This window comes from Talpa occidentalis, unplaced genomic scaffold, assembly GCF_014898055.3.
Source record: "Talpa occidentalis isolate TD23 unplaced genomic scaffold, MPIMG_talOcc4v2.1 talOcc4.5, whole genome shotgun sequence".
NCBI lineage: Eukaryota > Metazoa > Chordata > Mammalia > Eulipotyphla > Talpidae > Talpa > Talpa occidentalis.
This window is the reverse complement of record NW_023604861.1, coordinates 10,369,000-10,384,612: the sequence shown is the minus strand read 5'-3', so window position 1 is coordinate 10,384,612 and position 15,613 is coordinate 10,369,000. Positions and strand designations below refer to the sequence as shown.

Here is a 15,613-nt window from a genome sequence, read left to right as displayed (position 1 = left end):
GGAAGCTAGACCAGACAGCTGAAAGTCATTTCCATGTTCAGCATGATGGAGGGGACACTATTGTCCGCACAGATAATATTCATGCCTCCCACACGTCTTCCCTGACCAGTACTCAGCTTTTTAAATATTAGAAGGGTGGAGTCAAAGCAGATAAAATTGCCTTCAAAAAACGAACCCCCAACCCCCTCCAGGAATAACAACAAAAACTGGATGGACTGCTTCAGCAAAGCCAGAGGTGACAGTCAAGCTGACTGTCACTTTGACCTTGCTTTGCTTTAATTCGGGAGCCTATTTAGAGATGTAAGGAGCACCACACTTCATTCGGCTCAGCTAGCAGAGCTAATAGGCTTCTAATTAATTTCCAGGAGATTGCTGTTATAACTAACAGGTTTTAAACATTTGGTTGATTGGGGAAAATGAATTGAATATAATGTATTTGATTTGGAAAATTAGTTTTCATTCTATGTGCTTACCATAATAGTGTTTATTTTAAGTTTACATGATTCCATGAAGAGTCTCAGAACACCACTGGGGTTGTTTTCATCCCTGCAGAGTCCTATCCAACTTTAAACAGGGGTGGGGGGAAATCAATTTACATTTTGGTTTTTTGTCAGCTTTTATTTGAGAGCAGGTTAAATTCATTTTGTTGTGGCTTTAGTGAAAAATCCTCCCTCGCTAGTAGAGCCACAGGCCCAAATACTTCAAAATGATCCCGGTGATACCTCTGTCAAAGGCCCACTCATCGCATGCAAATCCTCCGGAGAAAGGATTGAGCACACAAAGTAAGATGAACCAGTTACTGCATTGTCCATGAAGTTTCACTTGATTCCTCCTGACAACCATTTAAACAATGAATGTTGGGAAATGTCCCTCAAAGAACCAACAACAATGGCAGGGATCAGGGCTTTTATATTTAGCTAATACTATCTTTAAAAGGAGAAAATATTTCTTCCTGAAGGGATTATGGGGAGCCTTATTAAAGGCACCTGCGAACAAAACCAGTGACAATGGATCTTTATCATAATTGATAACTGAGTTACCCTTTACCCAAAAGGCCTTTCTTGGAGACAATCACAGGGAGATTTACCTTTGCTGTTTAGAGCCAAGAAATCAGCGACTGGGGGCTGCCGGTATTTGGCCATGCCCAGTCTCACCAAGATGGAGGGTGCAGATCATAAAAGACCCCTTGTCCCTGGGGTGCAAGAAAGCAAATGAGGCTGGAATTGTCCCCCGTCAGGCGGCCGAGGTCTGGTACTTGACCTCATGGGCTGTGCCCAGCTACTGATGAGGCTGACCAGGGACTAAGCGCATGGAGGGTCAGCAGCTGTGGCCATCCAACCTCCGCCCAGACAGAGCCTTTAACAATATCTCCCCTGAGCAATTAACAAACACTGTGAAAACGTGAGGCTCTTTCAGTGAATGGCTGCCACGTTACACAGCTCAACCCTGCAAGACACATTATTAAAATAAGGAAGAAAAAAAAAAAAACAAACCCACATCAGACATGCTTGTTCATTCTGCAAGTTCTGTGGTCCCAGCTCACCTCAAGGGGAGGGACAGTGAAGGACTGTGCCCACCGGCTCCCCTGCTGGCCCTCAGTTACTCTCAGCTGCACCCTGTGTGCCTAAGGCAAACCCGCAGTCACCACCGGCCTGTGACTGTTCAGATAGAGCTCATTTTCCAAATTTGGTAGTTGGCTTCATTTAGAACATTCGCTCCAAAAGAGAATCCAAGTTTTGACTTGAAGTGCCTCTGAGCACTGGGGCAAAAAAGGCTGAGGTTTGGGGGAGTAGAGGAGAGAGGGGTGTAGCCATCAGGATGAAGCCATTATCAGGGGACCCCAACTGTAGCCATTCTACTCCCTGGACTTAAAAAATGAGTTTCTGGTTAGTGACTGTAAACTGGCAGCCAGGAAAAGGGGGGGGGGGGCAGGTTCGATATGGACAATAGCAGCAGGGATTTCAGGGGATGCGCGGTTTTTGATGACTGCACGTCATTTCCAAAATAAACACTTGGAAATGAAGGCGGACGTTTGCTGCCTGAATCACTGAAAAGGAGACAGAATTAAATGGCAAAACAAACAGCACATGAGCAATGATGGGGAAGGAGGCGATGAGAGATGAGTGACCCCACATTACTCTTTGGAACCTCAGGTTCACAGACAAAACAAATGCTTTATGAGAAAGTGTTTCTGTGGGGTTGTTGGTTTGGTTTTGAAAAATGTTTTTTAAAGACACAATAAGACTTAGAGCAATTAACATGTGAAAAGAAAAAAGCTGCCTAGGAAAACTAAAAAAATAAAATAAAGACGTTTTCTGAGATGACTTTGATCCTGGAATCAAATTATTGGCTTAAACATACTTGCCTTTAAAGGCTTTGTATCTGTAATAACTGCGCTCTATTGTCCTTGTTAACAAAAGTATTATTTTCACCTTATTATTCCTAATCTTTTCTTTGTAAGTAACCACACCTGGTTTTATCCAAAAAACGGTGCCGTAAATATTTGTCCTTTGTGGTAATACAATGCATAATTTAGTTAATCTAGGCTATCTTTCCGTGAGAGGTGATTGTTTCTATATTATGAAATGTGTTCACAGTGAAGTGAAATCCACGCCAGATACCTGGAAGGCAGGTGGAGAAGCACTTACCAAGCATGTAGCTGCTTTGAACCAACGTTGACATGACGGTGTGGATACTCCCACACACGGGTGTTACTCATGTTAACTTAGCCTCCGAATCACAGCCACACCTTCCTTTTACAAACATGGCCTTGCACTAAGATAACATGACACATTGCCAGGCTGGGGGGCCCACCCCGAGCCCCCACGAAAGGGCCTTGAGCACAGGGTTACCTGAGCCATGCACCTGAACACTTGATGTTACTCTTACGTTACCTGGAGGAAATCTAGAAATGTCAGGGGCAGCAAGTCATCCATATGCCCGATGTCTTTGGAGAAACGATTTAAAATTCTTCCTGCAAGAACAGGATATGAAAAATTACTCATTTCCCCAGACAGGCCCTTGAAGAGAAACAATTCACAAACAAAATCAAACCAATATTTTAAATGCATATGTATTTAATATATTACGCATTCATATGAAATAAGCCGATGTCAGTGGGAAAGGAAAAGAAAATCGGATGATACCTAAAGAGAAACAAAAATACCACCAAATGGCAGTAGGCGGGGAGTTGAAATTTGGCTCTGATTTTTAAAAGACTGTGGGGGAAGATCTTGTGAGAAGGAAGGGATGGTCAACTTTAGAAAGTTCCCTCCTCAGATGCCTCTGGAAGATGCAGCCCAAATGCTAAGTAGGGAGGTAAACAATTGCAAAATACATCAATTTTCCTAATTGTTACCTTAATTTTACTTTAGCTATCAGGATTAATTTTGCCTAGTGGCACGTATAAAGAAAAGAACTTGTTTATCTCTGTCTTTTTTGCCGAGGATTGTTCCCGGCACCTCACATTTTGGGCAAATTTGGATTCCTGCCACTTCTAAGCTGTGACTTCACTAGCAGGGCAGTAAGTCGTTATTTTCAGCGGAGCACCGGGTGTGACAAGCACAGACTTATTCCTGAATATCCAAGAAGACAACAGGAATGTAGACAGGAAAACTGAGCATTAATGTTTGAAGGTCATTTCTTAGCATTGATTTTATTTCTCCAACCAAGAACCCAAGGAGAGAGTATATTCTAAAAGCTCCAAAAATGGAAGTTCAGAACTAGTTTCCAATAAATAAGTTAGCCTTTCAAATGACTTAATCCAAAAGAACCACACAGACACACAGAGACACACACACACACACTCGCGCGTGCTCTCTCTCTCTCACTCCAGCCTATTTTGCTATAAGCACCACCTGAGCGATGTGTCCATCTGGGCCCTGAACTTTTCTCTAGGAGATGCTTCCTTCAGGAGGTGAGACTGCAGGTGAGGTCCAGGTTTAGGAGGTGACTTCCTGCGGAGCCCTTCACACCAAGCCACAGCTGGACTGTGACGGGCCAGCAGCTGGGGACAGGCCGCCTCTCCCATCCTCCCACAGGGCACCTGGCTGGGCAGGAAGCCCAGGGTGTGCCCAGGAGAAGCCACAGAGACTGGAGGCTTCCAGGCTCAGGCAGGCCATCTTGGGCCTCAACTTCACTGTTTTAGGCTTACAGGAGAGCCTCCAGAATCTGTTGTTTAGTGACACATTGGCAGGTCCGGTGACAACTTTTCTGAGCCTCAAATAATCCTCCCTTTAGAGGGTGAATCTGAGGATTAAATGAGCTTACCATGCATAAGCACCTTGTCCCAGTGCCAGGCACGTTAACAGGTACTCCAAACCGCCCTCCTGCCCTGCCTCCCCAAAAAACCCCAAGGTGAGATAACTACCCACAGGTTCGGCAGCAAGTCACCTGGGAAGTCCAAGGGCATTGCCGAAAAGTCGGTTAATTCAAATGCAGATTCCGACAGGGCGACTTCAGAGTCGAGCAAGAGGCTCTACATTTCCACCCGGCCCCCCAGTGCCACCTTCTAGCTGTTTCCGGGACCACACACTTCCAGGGACTTAATCAGTTGCGTGTCGGCAACATTAAAATCAGCTGGGCAATTTGCCACATTGTCTAGTGGACTTGGTGGATGACCTGGTCATTTTGTTACCCTCTCCAAGTACCCACAGCAAACTAAGGAAAATGCATGAGGCCCCCAAAATGTTAAAGGCACAATGAGGATGCTGTGAACCACAGGCAGGATTCAGAAACAGCGCTGGGGTGATGTAGCTTACAAGACAATGAAAGCAGTACTCGGATTCTTTACAAAGAGAGATGCAATGGCTCCCCAGAAATGAATGACCAGAAATGAATGACCCCTGACATGTTACCCGATGGGGGAGTCTCAAGCCTGAGACATGTGGTTGGGAAACAGTAAAACACAAGGAAAATGTAAACAACTGAGAAAAACCAACTCCCCACTTTGCTGCTATGACTGAACGGAATGTCAAACATCGTCACTCTTATTTGCTAATGAGCTGAGTGTAGCAAAGGTGAGATGAGAAGGTTCCAGAAGGCAAGGAAGGGCTCCACCACAGACGGCTGAAAGCAGAGCCAAGAAACCAAGTTCACGGCCTTGTAGTCACGACGCTTACTCCAAGCCCTCCACATCAGGCCCTTAAGACAAATTCCCTTTACACACAGGCCATGTGTCTCTGTCCAAAGACAGCGGTGGGCCCTGCAGAGTCTCTCCAGGGATGCAGAGGGAACAGGGGGGCCCAATCCATTTTCAGACCATTCTGCCAGACAGGGCTCTTGCACATTAAACTCAATCTTGCCTGCCTAGGTCCATCCAACCTCGGCTGCTTATTTTGCACTTCGAACCTCCCGGAGGGAATCCAATTTCTCTTGAGACGACAGCCCCTCAACTGCGCAGGTTAATCCCATCTGTTTCAGACCCTCACGAGCAACGACTCTGGTGTGCGGGTGATTCCTCACAAGCCTCAGCCTCCTGTCTTGGTCACTGTCTTCTGCCCAGACTCAGGTGGCCAATCTCAGTGAAGTGCCCACGACTGAAATCAATAAGCAGGGCATGGTCTCATCGGCTCAGGGTGAAAGCCCTCCAGGCTGTCTGCATGGGAATGGAGGCAGTCACAACTCCACCAGAAGCACAGAAAACTCTGGCCCTCAGATCTCATTTTGAATTTGCATATAATGAAAACTCATATCACCCCCATCTGTGACACACAGGTAGATTGGGGGAACAACTGGGCAATGTGTATAACTAAGAGTGCATCCCTCAGACCCAGCAATTCCGTTTCTAAGGAAGGTACCCCCAAGGAATTAGGAGGCGCATCAGAGATGTTCAATGTATTCATTTGCAAAGTCAGAAGCAAGAAACAACCTACATGCCTGAAAAGGGGCATACGGTACATTGACTGTTATTTTATCATTTTAAATTTCTTATAGGTTCCTATTTTTCTACAGTGATTATGTCTTGTGTAAAAAAGCCAGTGGGGCGGTGGGGAGGAAGAAAAAGACCAGGAACAAAGGTGAGAGAGAGAGAGAGAGAGACAGACCAACGGCCCCTGCAGTGCCCACTAGCAGAGAACCCGTCCAGTTCTCCTCACTGCTCTGCTTCACACTTTTTGCCCCTCGCTCACAAGACAGTGGCAGAAGATGCCTGCATGTCTTGTTAAGATACAACTTTACAAGTGCTAACAATTTAAAGACTTAAGAATCAACAACCTGTACGCAGAATGCTTCCAAGAAAGGGCCCCCAGGTACAGAAATACTCAAATCCCTTTGCAGACCGAGGTCCTCCCCAGAGAGAAGCACAGACAAGGCCAGCTCAGCTCAAGGCAATGAAGGAAATTCTTGCAACAGGGTGAGTGCTGCAGGCACCAGCTTCTGTCTGGTCAAGCCCCCCCACCCGCAACTACCTTAGGTAGATCCTGACTCTCCAACCCAGAAGCTTTGACCGGAACAATCCCAATCCCAACAAGACTCTAGCTTCCTGCAACAAATTGGGGAAGAGGATAGATTTTTGTAAAGTTAAACTTTTAAGTTACCAGTTACTCTTCTAAGTAACAACATGCCTATTTTAATTTGCTCTGGCGGAACCTTTCCATGTGGACCACAGACTTTGTCTTAAGCAAAAGATGCACAAGTGTACAGATACAGATCTTTTTCTGACGACTCAGAACTAATATTGGGAGCACCTGTGCTTGAGCTGTTTTTAAACATGCCGTGTCCTTCGGGGCTACTCACTGTTCCTTTCCAGCTACTCCGCGTTTTATCACTGAGCTTCCAGCCTACATGCTTTGCTGTTGTTCAGAAACCCCCTTCCTTCATTTTTACTTTTAGTGGGGAGGAATAGAAGACGTGCTACTGAGATGCCCCCCAAACTCAACACACTCTCAGCAAAGAGACAGGCAGTTTTTATGCTTTACGGCATTGTTTTCTGATGCTTTGTTTGATGAGAGACACTTCAACCTTGCTGCTAGATTCCATCGGGGCCCTGGATATGTATTCTCAGAATATACCACAGTGCACAGAATATACCATACTACTTAGAGGTTTAACTATGTTTGAAGTGTATTTGGCTTGAGTTCACATCTAGACGGTACACCCTTTGTAAACAAGGAAGACATTTCCTACACAGCCTCCAACATGCAGCATGCCCAGGGTGTGTTCAACCTGGATTTGCTAAAAAGAAAGGGAGGGAGAAAAAAAACCATAAACTCAACTTTGGAACTTTTTTTCCAACTTGGAAACCTGTGCAGATGGATTCCTGCAGAAATCTACAAAACATAAAAGCATAAATCTACAGAACAAATACAAGAAACGTGGCTTTTTTTTTTTTAAGATTTATTTATTTATACAAGCACTGGGTACAGTCAGAAGCGTGGGAGGGTGAGAGAATTCACCAAAGCGGGGAAAAGAACAGGCAGACTTGACCAAGTACACTGCTGAGGGGAGCAGCGACAGGAGAGGTCTGCGCGCCATGTGGTACCCTCACCCAGTGGCCGGGGATCGAACCAGCGCTGCAGAGGCTGCAGGCAGCTTCACAACCCAGCATTCAAGAAACGTGGCTCTTCTTGAAGAAAGACTGTAAGACCTGGAAGCCCAATATCAATCGAGGAGAAAAGACAAAAGAGATGAATTCTGATCACAAAGGATTCCACCAACATGATTGTCTTTGTCAGCATGCCGGGAAACTTATCAGGACATTATTAGCTAATGAGGATCTGAGGGACATTAGATCAGAAATAGCTCACGCACAAGGACAACACCTCCTGAACTACCCACCGCTCCATGCATCTCCCTGGGGATCTGATTCAAATGTATCTTCACAGGAGCCCTGGGTGGGGCCTGAGATCTGTGTTTCTAGCAGTTTCCCGGCAGTGCTGATGTTCTAGTTGGGACCACACTTCTAAGTGACAAGGAGGAATCTGGAAATTCTGCTCATGTCCCTTCTGTCTGAAAAACCTCCAAGATAAACTTGTATTTACAGATACAATTACTGCCCTTTTAAATTCCTTTTTTTTTTTTTTGCTTCTAATAACTAAAGACCATTTATCTCATTTTTATCCATACAAATTAAATGAGAATAGAAGCAGAATGTGCTGTCTGTTCATTCACTGCTGTCTCCCCAGTGCCTATAGAAGGTGCTGGAACATCTTCTGAATGAATAAATAAACCAAGCCCTTCTGCTCTACATAACAAAAGGCTTGTTTTCGAAAAATCAGTCTCTATTTCCCATGCTGTCTTTTATTGGCAGTTGTTTTTCTGATTGGAGGAAGTTCATGCTACAACATGAAGTGTCTGGTTTGTCATAGTTGTCGCTTTCCTTGTATGTTTGTGGAACTGATTTGTCTGTGCCTCTTTCAAAGGGCATACAAAATTTCCAGCTGTACACTGAGCTTGGGTGCAGACAGAAGCTGGCATGAGGACAGGAGAACACTCCAGAAAGTGAGGACACCCAGCCTTGGGGAGAAGGGCTGGAAGGGTCAGGGGCAGCGGCCCCCAGGAACCTGGAGTGGGTGGCACCCATAGAGAAGGGACAGGTGTGGAGCAGATGCAGGTCACGTGGGGACCAGGCAGCAGGTGAGCAGATGAGAAGGACGGGAGGCATGGACAGAGGCAAAGCAGGGCACAGGTAACACCACGGGCCAGGGCACCAGACAACGGACAGTGTTCCGACCCACCCACAGCCCCACCGCAGACACCCTCAAGCTAGGAACTCACCACCCACCCCCCAAATTTAAAAGTAAGAGCACACAGAAGATGGCATTTGATTTAAATAGTAGTATTATCAGTTGTAACATGCATTCAACATTTCATACTCTGAATCTGCTGTCCAACGCTGCTGCTTGTTGTCTAGGGTCACCAGTTAATAGGACACCTGAGTGACAAGGGCCCAACCAGTGATGCAGGGCAGGGGCGAGAAGGTCAGGGCAGGGGTGACGAGGCTAGGGCAGGGGCGGGCGTCACCAGACAACTCGAGTTACAGGCTTAGACAGGATGAACCGTGCAAGTTTTCATGGCAGAAGCAGGGCCTGAGATTTGGAAGGGGGCAGAGAATGAGCTGATGGAGTGTCTGTCCAGGTGGGAGGAATGACTTCCGCTAGGACTAAGAGGCAGGGCAATTATTTGCAGAAAGAATGCAGCTCCAGCGTGGGAAAGCGTGGAGCTGTATGTAAGGGGCCTCCACTGAATGTCCCCTTGTTTGGAAAGAGTGAAATCCTCCCATCAGAGTCTCATATATTGATATTGTACTGACCCTGAATTACAGAAAGGTGGGGGCAAGTGAGAGAGGGCTCTTACGTTGTGCATTTAAAAGCAACTACCCAGGGGCCTCCCCGGTGGCTCAGCGGTTGAGTGCTGGGTTGCTCCGTAGCCTCTGCAGCGCCGGTTCGATCCCCGGCTGCTCCTCGGCCACCAGAGGAGGGTCCCGCATGGCGCGCAGACCTCTCCCACCGCCCGCTGCTCCCCTCAGCAGTGTACTTCGGTCCTTCTGCCTGCTCTGCTCCCCGCTCTGGCTCTGGTGAATTCTCTCACCCTCCCATGCTTCTGACTGTACCCAGTGCTTGTATAAACAAAACAAACAAACAAATAAATAAAACATGCCTCTAAAAAGAAACATTAAAAAAAAAAAGCAACTACTTATCGGGGGCTCAAGGGGATAAACACCACACTATGAAGCAATCTGGAGCCTCTGCAGCATGAGTTCGATCCCTGGCCAGCCAGAGAGCAACCCACATGGCGAGGCAGACCCTTCCTGACTTGCCCGCTGCGCCCCTCGGCAGTGTACTTCAGTCAATCTGACTGTTCTATTCCCCACTCTGTCTCTGGTGAATCCTCTCACCCCCTGCTTCTCTGGCCTGTACCCCAGCTCTTGTATGCACAAATAAATAAATCTTTAAAAAAAAAAAAAAAGCAACTACTTATCTAGGAAGAAACTGATGACAGACACGGGAAAGGCAAGCACAGCTGAAAACCTGGTTCTGCCTAGAACCACTCCTACATTAAAGTTAACAGGTGATCCCGACGTTATGCCTCCCCAAGTGGTATAAATACCAACACCAAACCTGAGACCCTGAGGATCTCCATGCATGCAGGCCTTCTCCAGAGTGTGGTGACAGCAGCCTGGGACTCTCACTCTGAGATGTGGCAGACCGACCCCCCATCTCCACCCCACAGAAAGACAGATCTGCCTCGGTCCCACATATTCTGTCTATCAGTCTCCTAAACCTTGCCAAGAAGATCCTTACATCCCCCTTCTGCTGCCAGCTGGACGGGATGCTTGCCTGCCTGCCCTGTGCATTCCCCCTGTCAACCCGCCTGTGGCAGCGTTCAGCTTGGGTAGGAATGGAACCCGTCTTGCTCCTTGGAAGTGAGTGCCCTAGACAGCCCAGACCTGACAGAACCTCTCCCAAGCAGGGCATCAGGAGGACGTATTGAGGAGGTGGCCACATGGAGTGAGGATGGAAGGACAGAAGGACATCTGGCATGGGTGACCTGGCTGGAGAGACTCCGAGGCGCTCTCCAGAGGATGGTCAAGGACCCGCTCAGCCTCTGCTTCTGGGTGCACAACCCCCCGCAATCTCCTCACTTTGCCTCCACCCCACGCCAGGGATTTGAGCAGGACTTTTTCTTGTGATTGTTTGGGGTCACTCATACGATTTCTAAAATACCACAGATACATGAACACCATGTTAAGCTCAGCGTACACATCCTCTTAAAAGTATGAGCAACATAATATTGTCCCCGTTTTACAGAAGAGGCAGCTGAGGCTTGGAAGTGCTAAGAAACTCACTCAAGGACATGGTGGCCCTCCAGCAGCCAGCACCCAAAACTGTGTTAGATCGGTAAGTTCACACCCACACACCAATGGCATGGAGCCACCTCTCTGGAAACATCTGGAAGCTCTATTATACACCTGCTAAGAAGAATGAGCCAGTAAAGTTACGGGCAGGGCTGGTGTTCAGCTGGCACGAACGGTTGTGGCCCAGACTCTTGTGATGGGGGATGTCTGCTCCCCTGGGTGCTCGGCTAAGCACCACTCCTGCTTAGAAGAGTTCCAGGAATTCTCTCTTGGCTAACCACCATTAAAGCCAAGCATTTCAAATATCTCCACCTGAAAATCAAATCACGTAAGTGGCTATAAGCTGAACGAAGAGATGCCCAGGGGACAAACAAATGAAGGCACGAATGTGTCTAATACAGAAGGTCTAAGAAAAGGCATCGGGGTGAGGGAAGGATAGGGGCTTGAGATTCACTCCAGGCCAGGCCTTAACCTGCTGTGAGATCCAGGGCAAGTCAAAGCACCTACTAAGTAGTGGAGGATTAGCCTCGTTGAGTGGAGACGCCTCACAATTGCCCCAGGAAAGCACTTTGCTGCGGCAGCCATAAATGCTTTGCTGCAGTAAGCAATGGTGCTTTCCCATCCCGTGCACCGACAAGAAGGGAGCTGCAGCTGGGACACGCTTCCTCCTTTAGCCCTGGGTCTCGCACACAGATTTCCGTGGAATCTGATGAATGGGCAGGGACATGTAGGCCAGAGGACAGTGGACAGGACCACCCCTGGGGGCAGGCTCTGGAGCAGTGAGTCTGACGGAGGCCATGGAAAGGCATGTGCATCCCACCTGCAGGTGATTTTAGGGAATCCCGAAACTGTGACCACAGAGGTGGCGTGGCTGCAGAGTCAAGTGGCCTAGTTAGGAACGTCTGATTCCAAGACAACGGGGAGCCACTGTCGCCTGACTTCTGCAGAGGCAGGTGTTGCTTCCTCTCCCAAAGGATTTGTGCCCCAGCCCAGAGCACCCCGACTGTCTTTAGAGAGAAACAGTCTCTATTTCACACCTCCGAAAAAATGAGGACTGGGGCGGGGAGGTTGGGGGGGTGAAAACACCGAGGAATCTCCCTGGCAGGAGTTCCCACAGATGGGGAGGCAGCGAGACCTATTTAGAAAGCATCGTCCCAGCAAAGAATGCCTGATACTGGCAGGGAGGCCGGTATCTGCAGCAGTCGCTGGAAAGCTCTCAAAGGGAAGTCACCTTCAGCTGCGAGGCCCACTCTGCCATCTCCAGCACATGGCCACGGGAGGCTCAAAAACAGCACAGCAAAACATTTGGTGTGAGAACGAGACCAAACTTGAAGACAATGGGCCCTCCCACTCCCTACCCTATGCAAAGGAGCTAAAGGTGTGCTGGAGAGGAACCAGCCTACACCCAGATGGGATCGGTGCAGCATTTTAATATCTGGGAACTGGCAGCAGACTTGCACAAAACCGGCTGGGCTGTGTTAGGTGTAAATGCAGGGACCTTGGCTGGGGGGGGGGGGGGGCAGGGCGGCTGGAGAGCTAAAAGGAGGGGGATCAACTCATTTTCAACGACTCTATTACTACAACACGAATTTTCCAAATTCATAAAAAAGCGCGGTGAATGGGACATGCTGCTGGCAGAGACGCTGTAATTTGATGTCTTGTCAGTTCATTCCTCTCGCTGCTTCTCCAACCATCTTCTTTTCTGCATCTGGAATAATGAACTCTGCAAATACCCGCCACCTGCTGCAGTCTCACTTCTAGACACCATGGTGGTCAGCCAGCTTCTGAAACCCACAGACAGCTTTGCCCCAGGCCTCGTTCTTCTGGACCTTTTCTTTTTCTAAAAACCCTCTTTTGGAAACATTAGTGCATGCTGGTTTCTGGGATATCATTACTTTTTTCTTTGTCTATCTCCTTTCACTCCTGCAACCCTTGCTCACCCCCTAAAGACAACTGCCTCCCCTGTAGTTCAGGGTTCTCGCCTCTCATGACTCTCTTCCAGAGGTCATCCCATCCCTTCTCATACTGTCAGTTATTCTCTGAGGTCAGAGACTCCACATCCTTACCTGCCCCCCTCCCCCTTCCTTCAGTGTCCATGCCGCCAGCATGTGTACCTCACCTGCCACGGCTGCTCATGGCGCATCAATAAATGAGCGACAGGTTTGCTGTGGACTGACGGGAGCCAATGCATTGGCTGAAAATGTTCAAAACAATTCAACCAGTTACTAAATGGATGTCCACATCAAAGAGGAAATGCTTTATAGACATAACCTCTAAATTTGAGTTCCCAAAATGTGCTGAGGCATTAAAGGGGAAACCCTCCTGATTCCATCTGGGCTTTTGAAACCGAGGGACATTCCCTGAGCGTGGACAACCACAGGGGCTGCCCATCAGTGGCATGGTCAGCAAGGACTGAGCTGACGTCCACACGCCGTGCGTGCTTTTATATCCAACAACTTCATCAGAACACACACTGCTCTTAGATTTCTGCAGAGGTAATAGAATAGTAATTAAAGGCCAATTAATCACAGCCAAATCAGAGTCTCTATACACTTTGGAGCTGTTCAGTGGTCAAATACTTGGCAGGCTCTCAGTTAAACAGTGATTCATTAAGCCTCCTCGGCCACACAACGGTGAAGCTGAACTCCAAGCGCCAGAGTCGAAACTCTTGTTTCTCCATAAAAAGACATGGAACCTCAGTGTGTGATGGGCTCAGTCCTCACTGAGCAGGCTGGAATGGGGGTGTGATTCCGAAGGTGCTCAGCTGCTCCATGGCATCCGGGTGTGTGTGAGTCTACCCCTTGGTTCTCAAGTCAGCCTGGGAGCTGGGCAACTCTTCCCCATTGCAAAAGTCAAGAGCTGGACAGCGGGTCACCTACTTCTAATGTTTATTCTCTCAGAGCAGGGAAAAGAACAGCGGACTCAGTCCCTACCTTCCACCCCAAAGACCAGGCACACCCCAGGAGCAGATGTCAACCCACTACAAAGGTCCTGGATCCACACAACTTTGTGTCCAGGTAAATCCCCATCGACTTAATTTGGGCTTCCTGCACTTCCCTTATCAACTTGGTTCCTTTAAATTAAAGGTCCCTTTATAACACAACTACCTCCATGAAAACCCAGAGGCCAGTTGGAAATGGGGCTCATAATCCCAAAGACTTGTTTGTAATCACACTTCTCAAGACTCTATTATCTCCTGCAAGCTCATTTCTCCCTGCAGGGCGAGGACCAAGGGAAGCACCAAGCGGATGTGTCTGTATTATGCCTACACGGGCACACAAGCACTTAGTCTCACTAATGCTGCTATTTTTAAGTTGCATGATTTCTGCACATCATTGGTGGCTCAAGTCTGAATGAAAGATGGTGGAGGTGGCTGCAAATGGACTTTATGGCCTTATCCTGCAGAAGCAATCCACGATTCTATCTGTCTTGCTTTAGGGAGGGGTTCCTCACCCAGCTTCGTTAAATGCCACTGGTTTTATCGTGCACTAAGAAAACTTTTGTTTCACAAACAAATTAGTTGTACTTCTCTTTGTTTAAGAACAAAATATGTACTAGGTACTATTTTTTAGAGGGAGCAGTAATATTTCCAAAAATAACAATCTTTAAAAGAAGAGCTATGGATCAATCCCTGGCCCCCTGAATTGAATGGATTATAACAGATCAAAAAGCTAAATACATAGAACACTGTTCCTGAGAAAGGTGAAAAAAAAAAAAAATTCAGGGAAAATTTATTAGTAACATGTACTTCAACTTTGCTCACCAATAAAGATCCACTTTTATTGAGTCTCACTGGATATAAAATATTAAATTCATATGCAGTTCATAACAATGATGTAGGATTCCTTCATTGGTGTCTATTTGTCTATTTATTATTTCAAAAAAAAAAAAAGAAACATAAACTGTGAAGCAAGCATGGCACAGTCTTAACACAATAAGCAACAAAGAAAGAACTGACTTGCCTTATGGAGGCTGGATCTGTTTTACAAAGCCACATTTTCTGTGATGAGGCTCTAACTGTGGATGCCAAGGGCTCTGCATTCTCAAACACTCACCTCTGATGACTGGGGGCAGGAGCCGGGTCACACTGGGTCTTACACAGACAGGCCTGGCAAAGCAAACTCCCCCGCAAATATAAGCAGTTTTACAATCCAGCAAAGTGGCGCCCCGAAGTAAGATTTATTCACATTAAGTGCTGACGGACGAGACATTTCAGCAGTCCAAAAAGTACATTGTAGCCCAATCTTCAAATCGATAAAGTCATTAAAATCTGACTGTATTCTTCAAGCAAATAGTGAGTTTAAGGACAGAAAAAAACAAACTACTTCACAGGTGAAGGAGAACGTATCTCCAGCCCAGCTGGGTGACCACGGCTCTCTCTCCTCCCCCGTGCCTCAAAGACGCATCCTCGGGTCCCTTATCTGTCCTCGCGTATATTTACCCATGTAAACCGCCACCCGCTTCCCCACAGGCAGCCTACAAATAAATACAAATCAGGAAATGCGCCGGGGCCCTTTTTTTCTTTTTCTTCTTCCAGGCCACAAACTGACAGACGATTATCACTTTTGGAGACACTTGCAAAGCAGTTCGGTCGTGTGGAGCAGAAATGTGCTGAGATTATAATATCCATTTATCTAAACTGCCAGCAACTAACAAGACTCAGGTGGGGAGTTTGCCACCGAAATTAATTTACTACTTGAGAAAGACTTCTTAGGCCAAGCCTGTCAAAGAGAAAACAGGACAGGGGGTATATAAACTGTAAATACATCTAAACATGGTTTGCGTTTGATCTCATTTTCAAGTGCAGGACTGAAAAAG

General features: G+C 47.2%; 1 protein-coding gene across 3 annotated transcripts in view; it reads right to left on the bottom strand.

Moving 5' to 3' along the window:
• The window catches only part of ABCC4 (ATP binding cassette subfamily C member 4), a 221,418-nt gene that overhangs the window by 67,461 nt on the left and 138,344 nt on the right, over positions 1-15,613 (bottom strand). For all 3 annotated transcript variants that reach the window (XM_054701230.1, XM_054701229.1, XM_037528792.2), the window contains exon 20: positions 2,895-2,974. In XM_054701230.1, the coding sequence (XP_054557205.1) occupies positions 2,895-2,974 (80 nt within the window). The remainder of the gene's footprint in view (positions 1-2,894; positions 2,975-15,613) is intronic.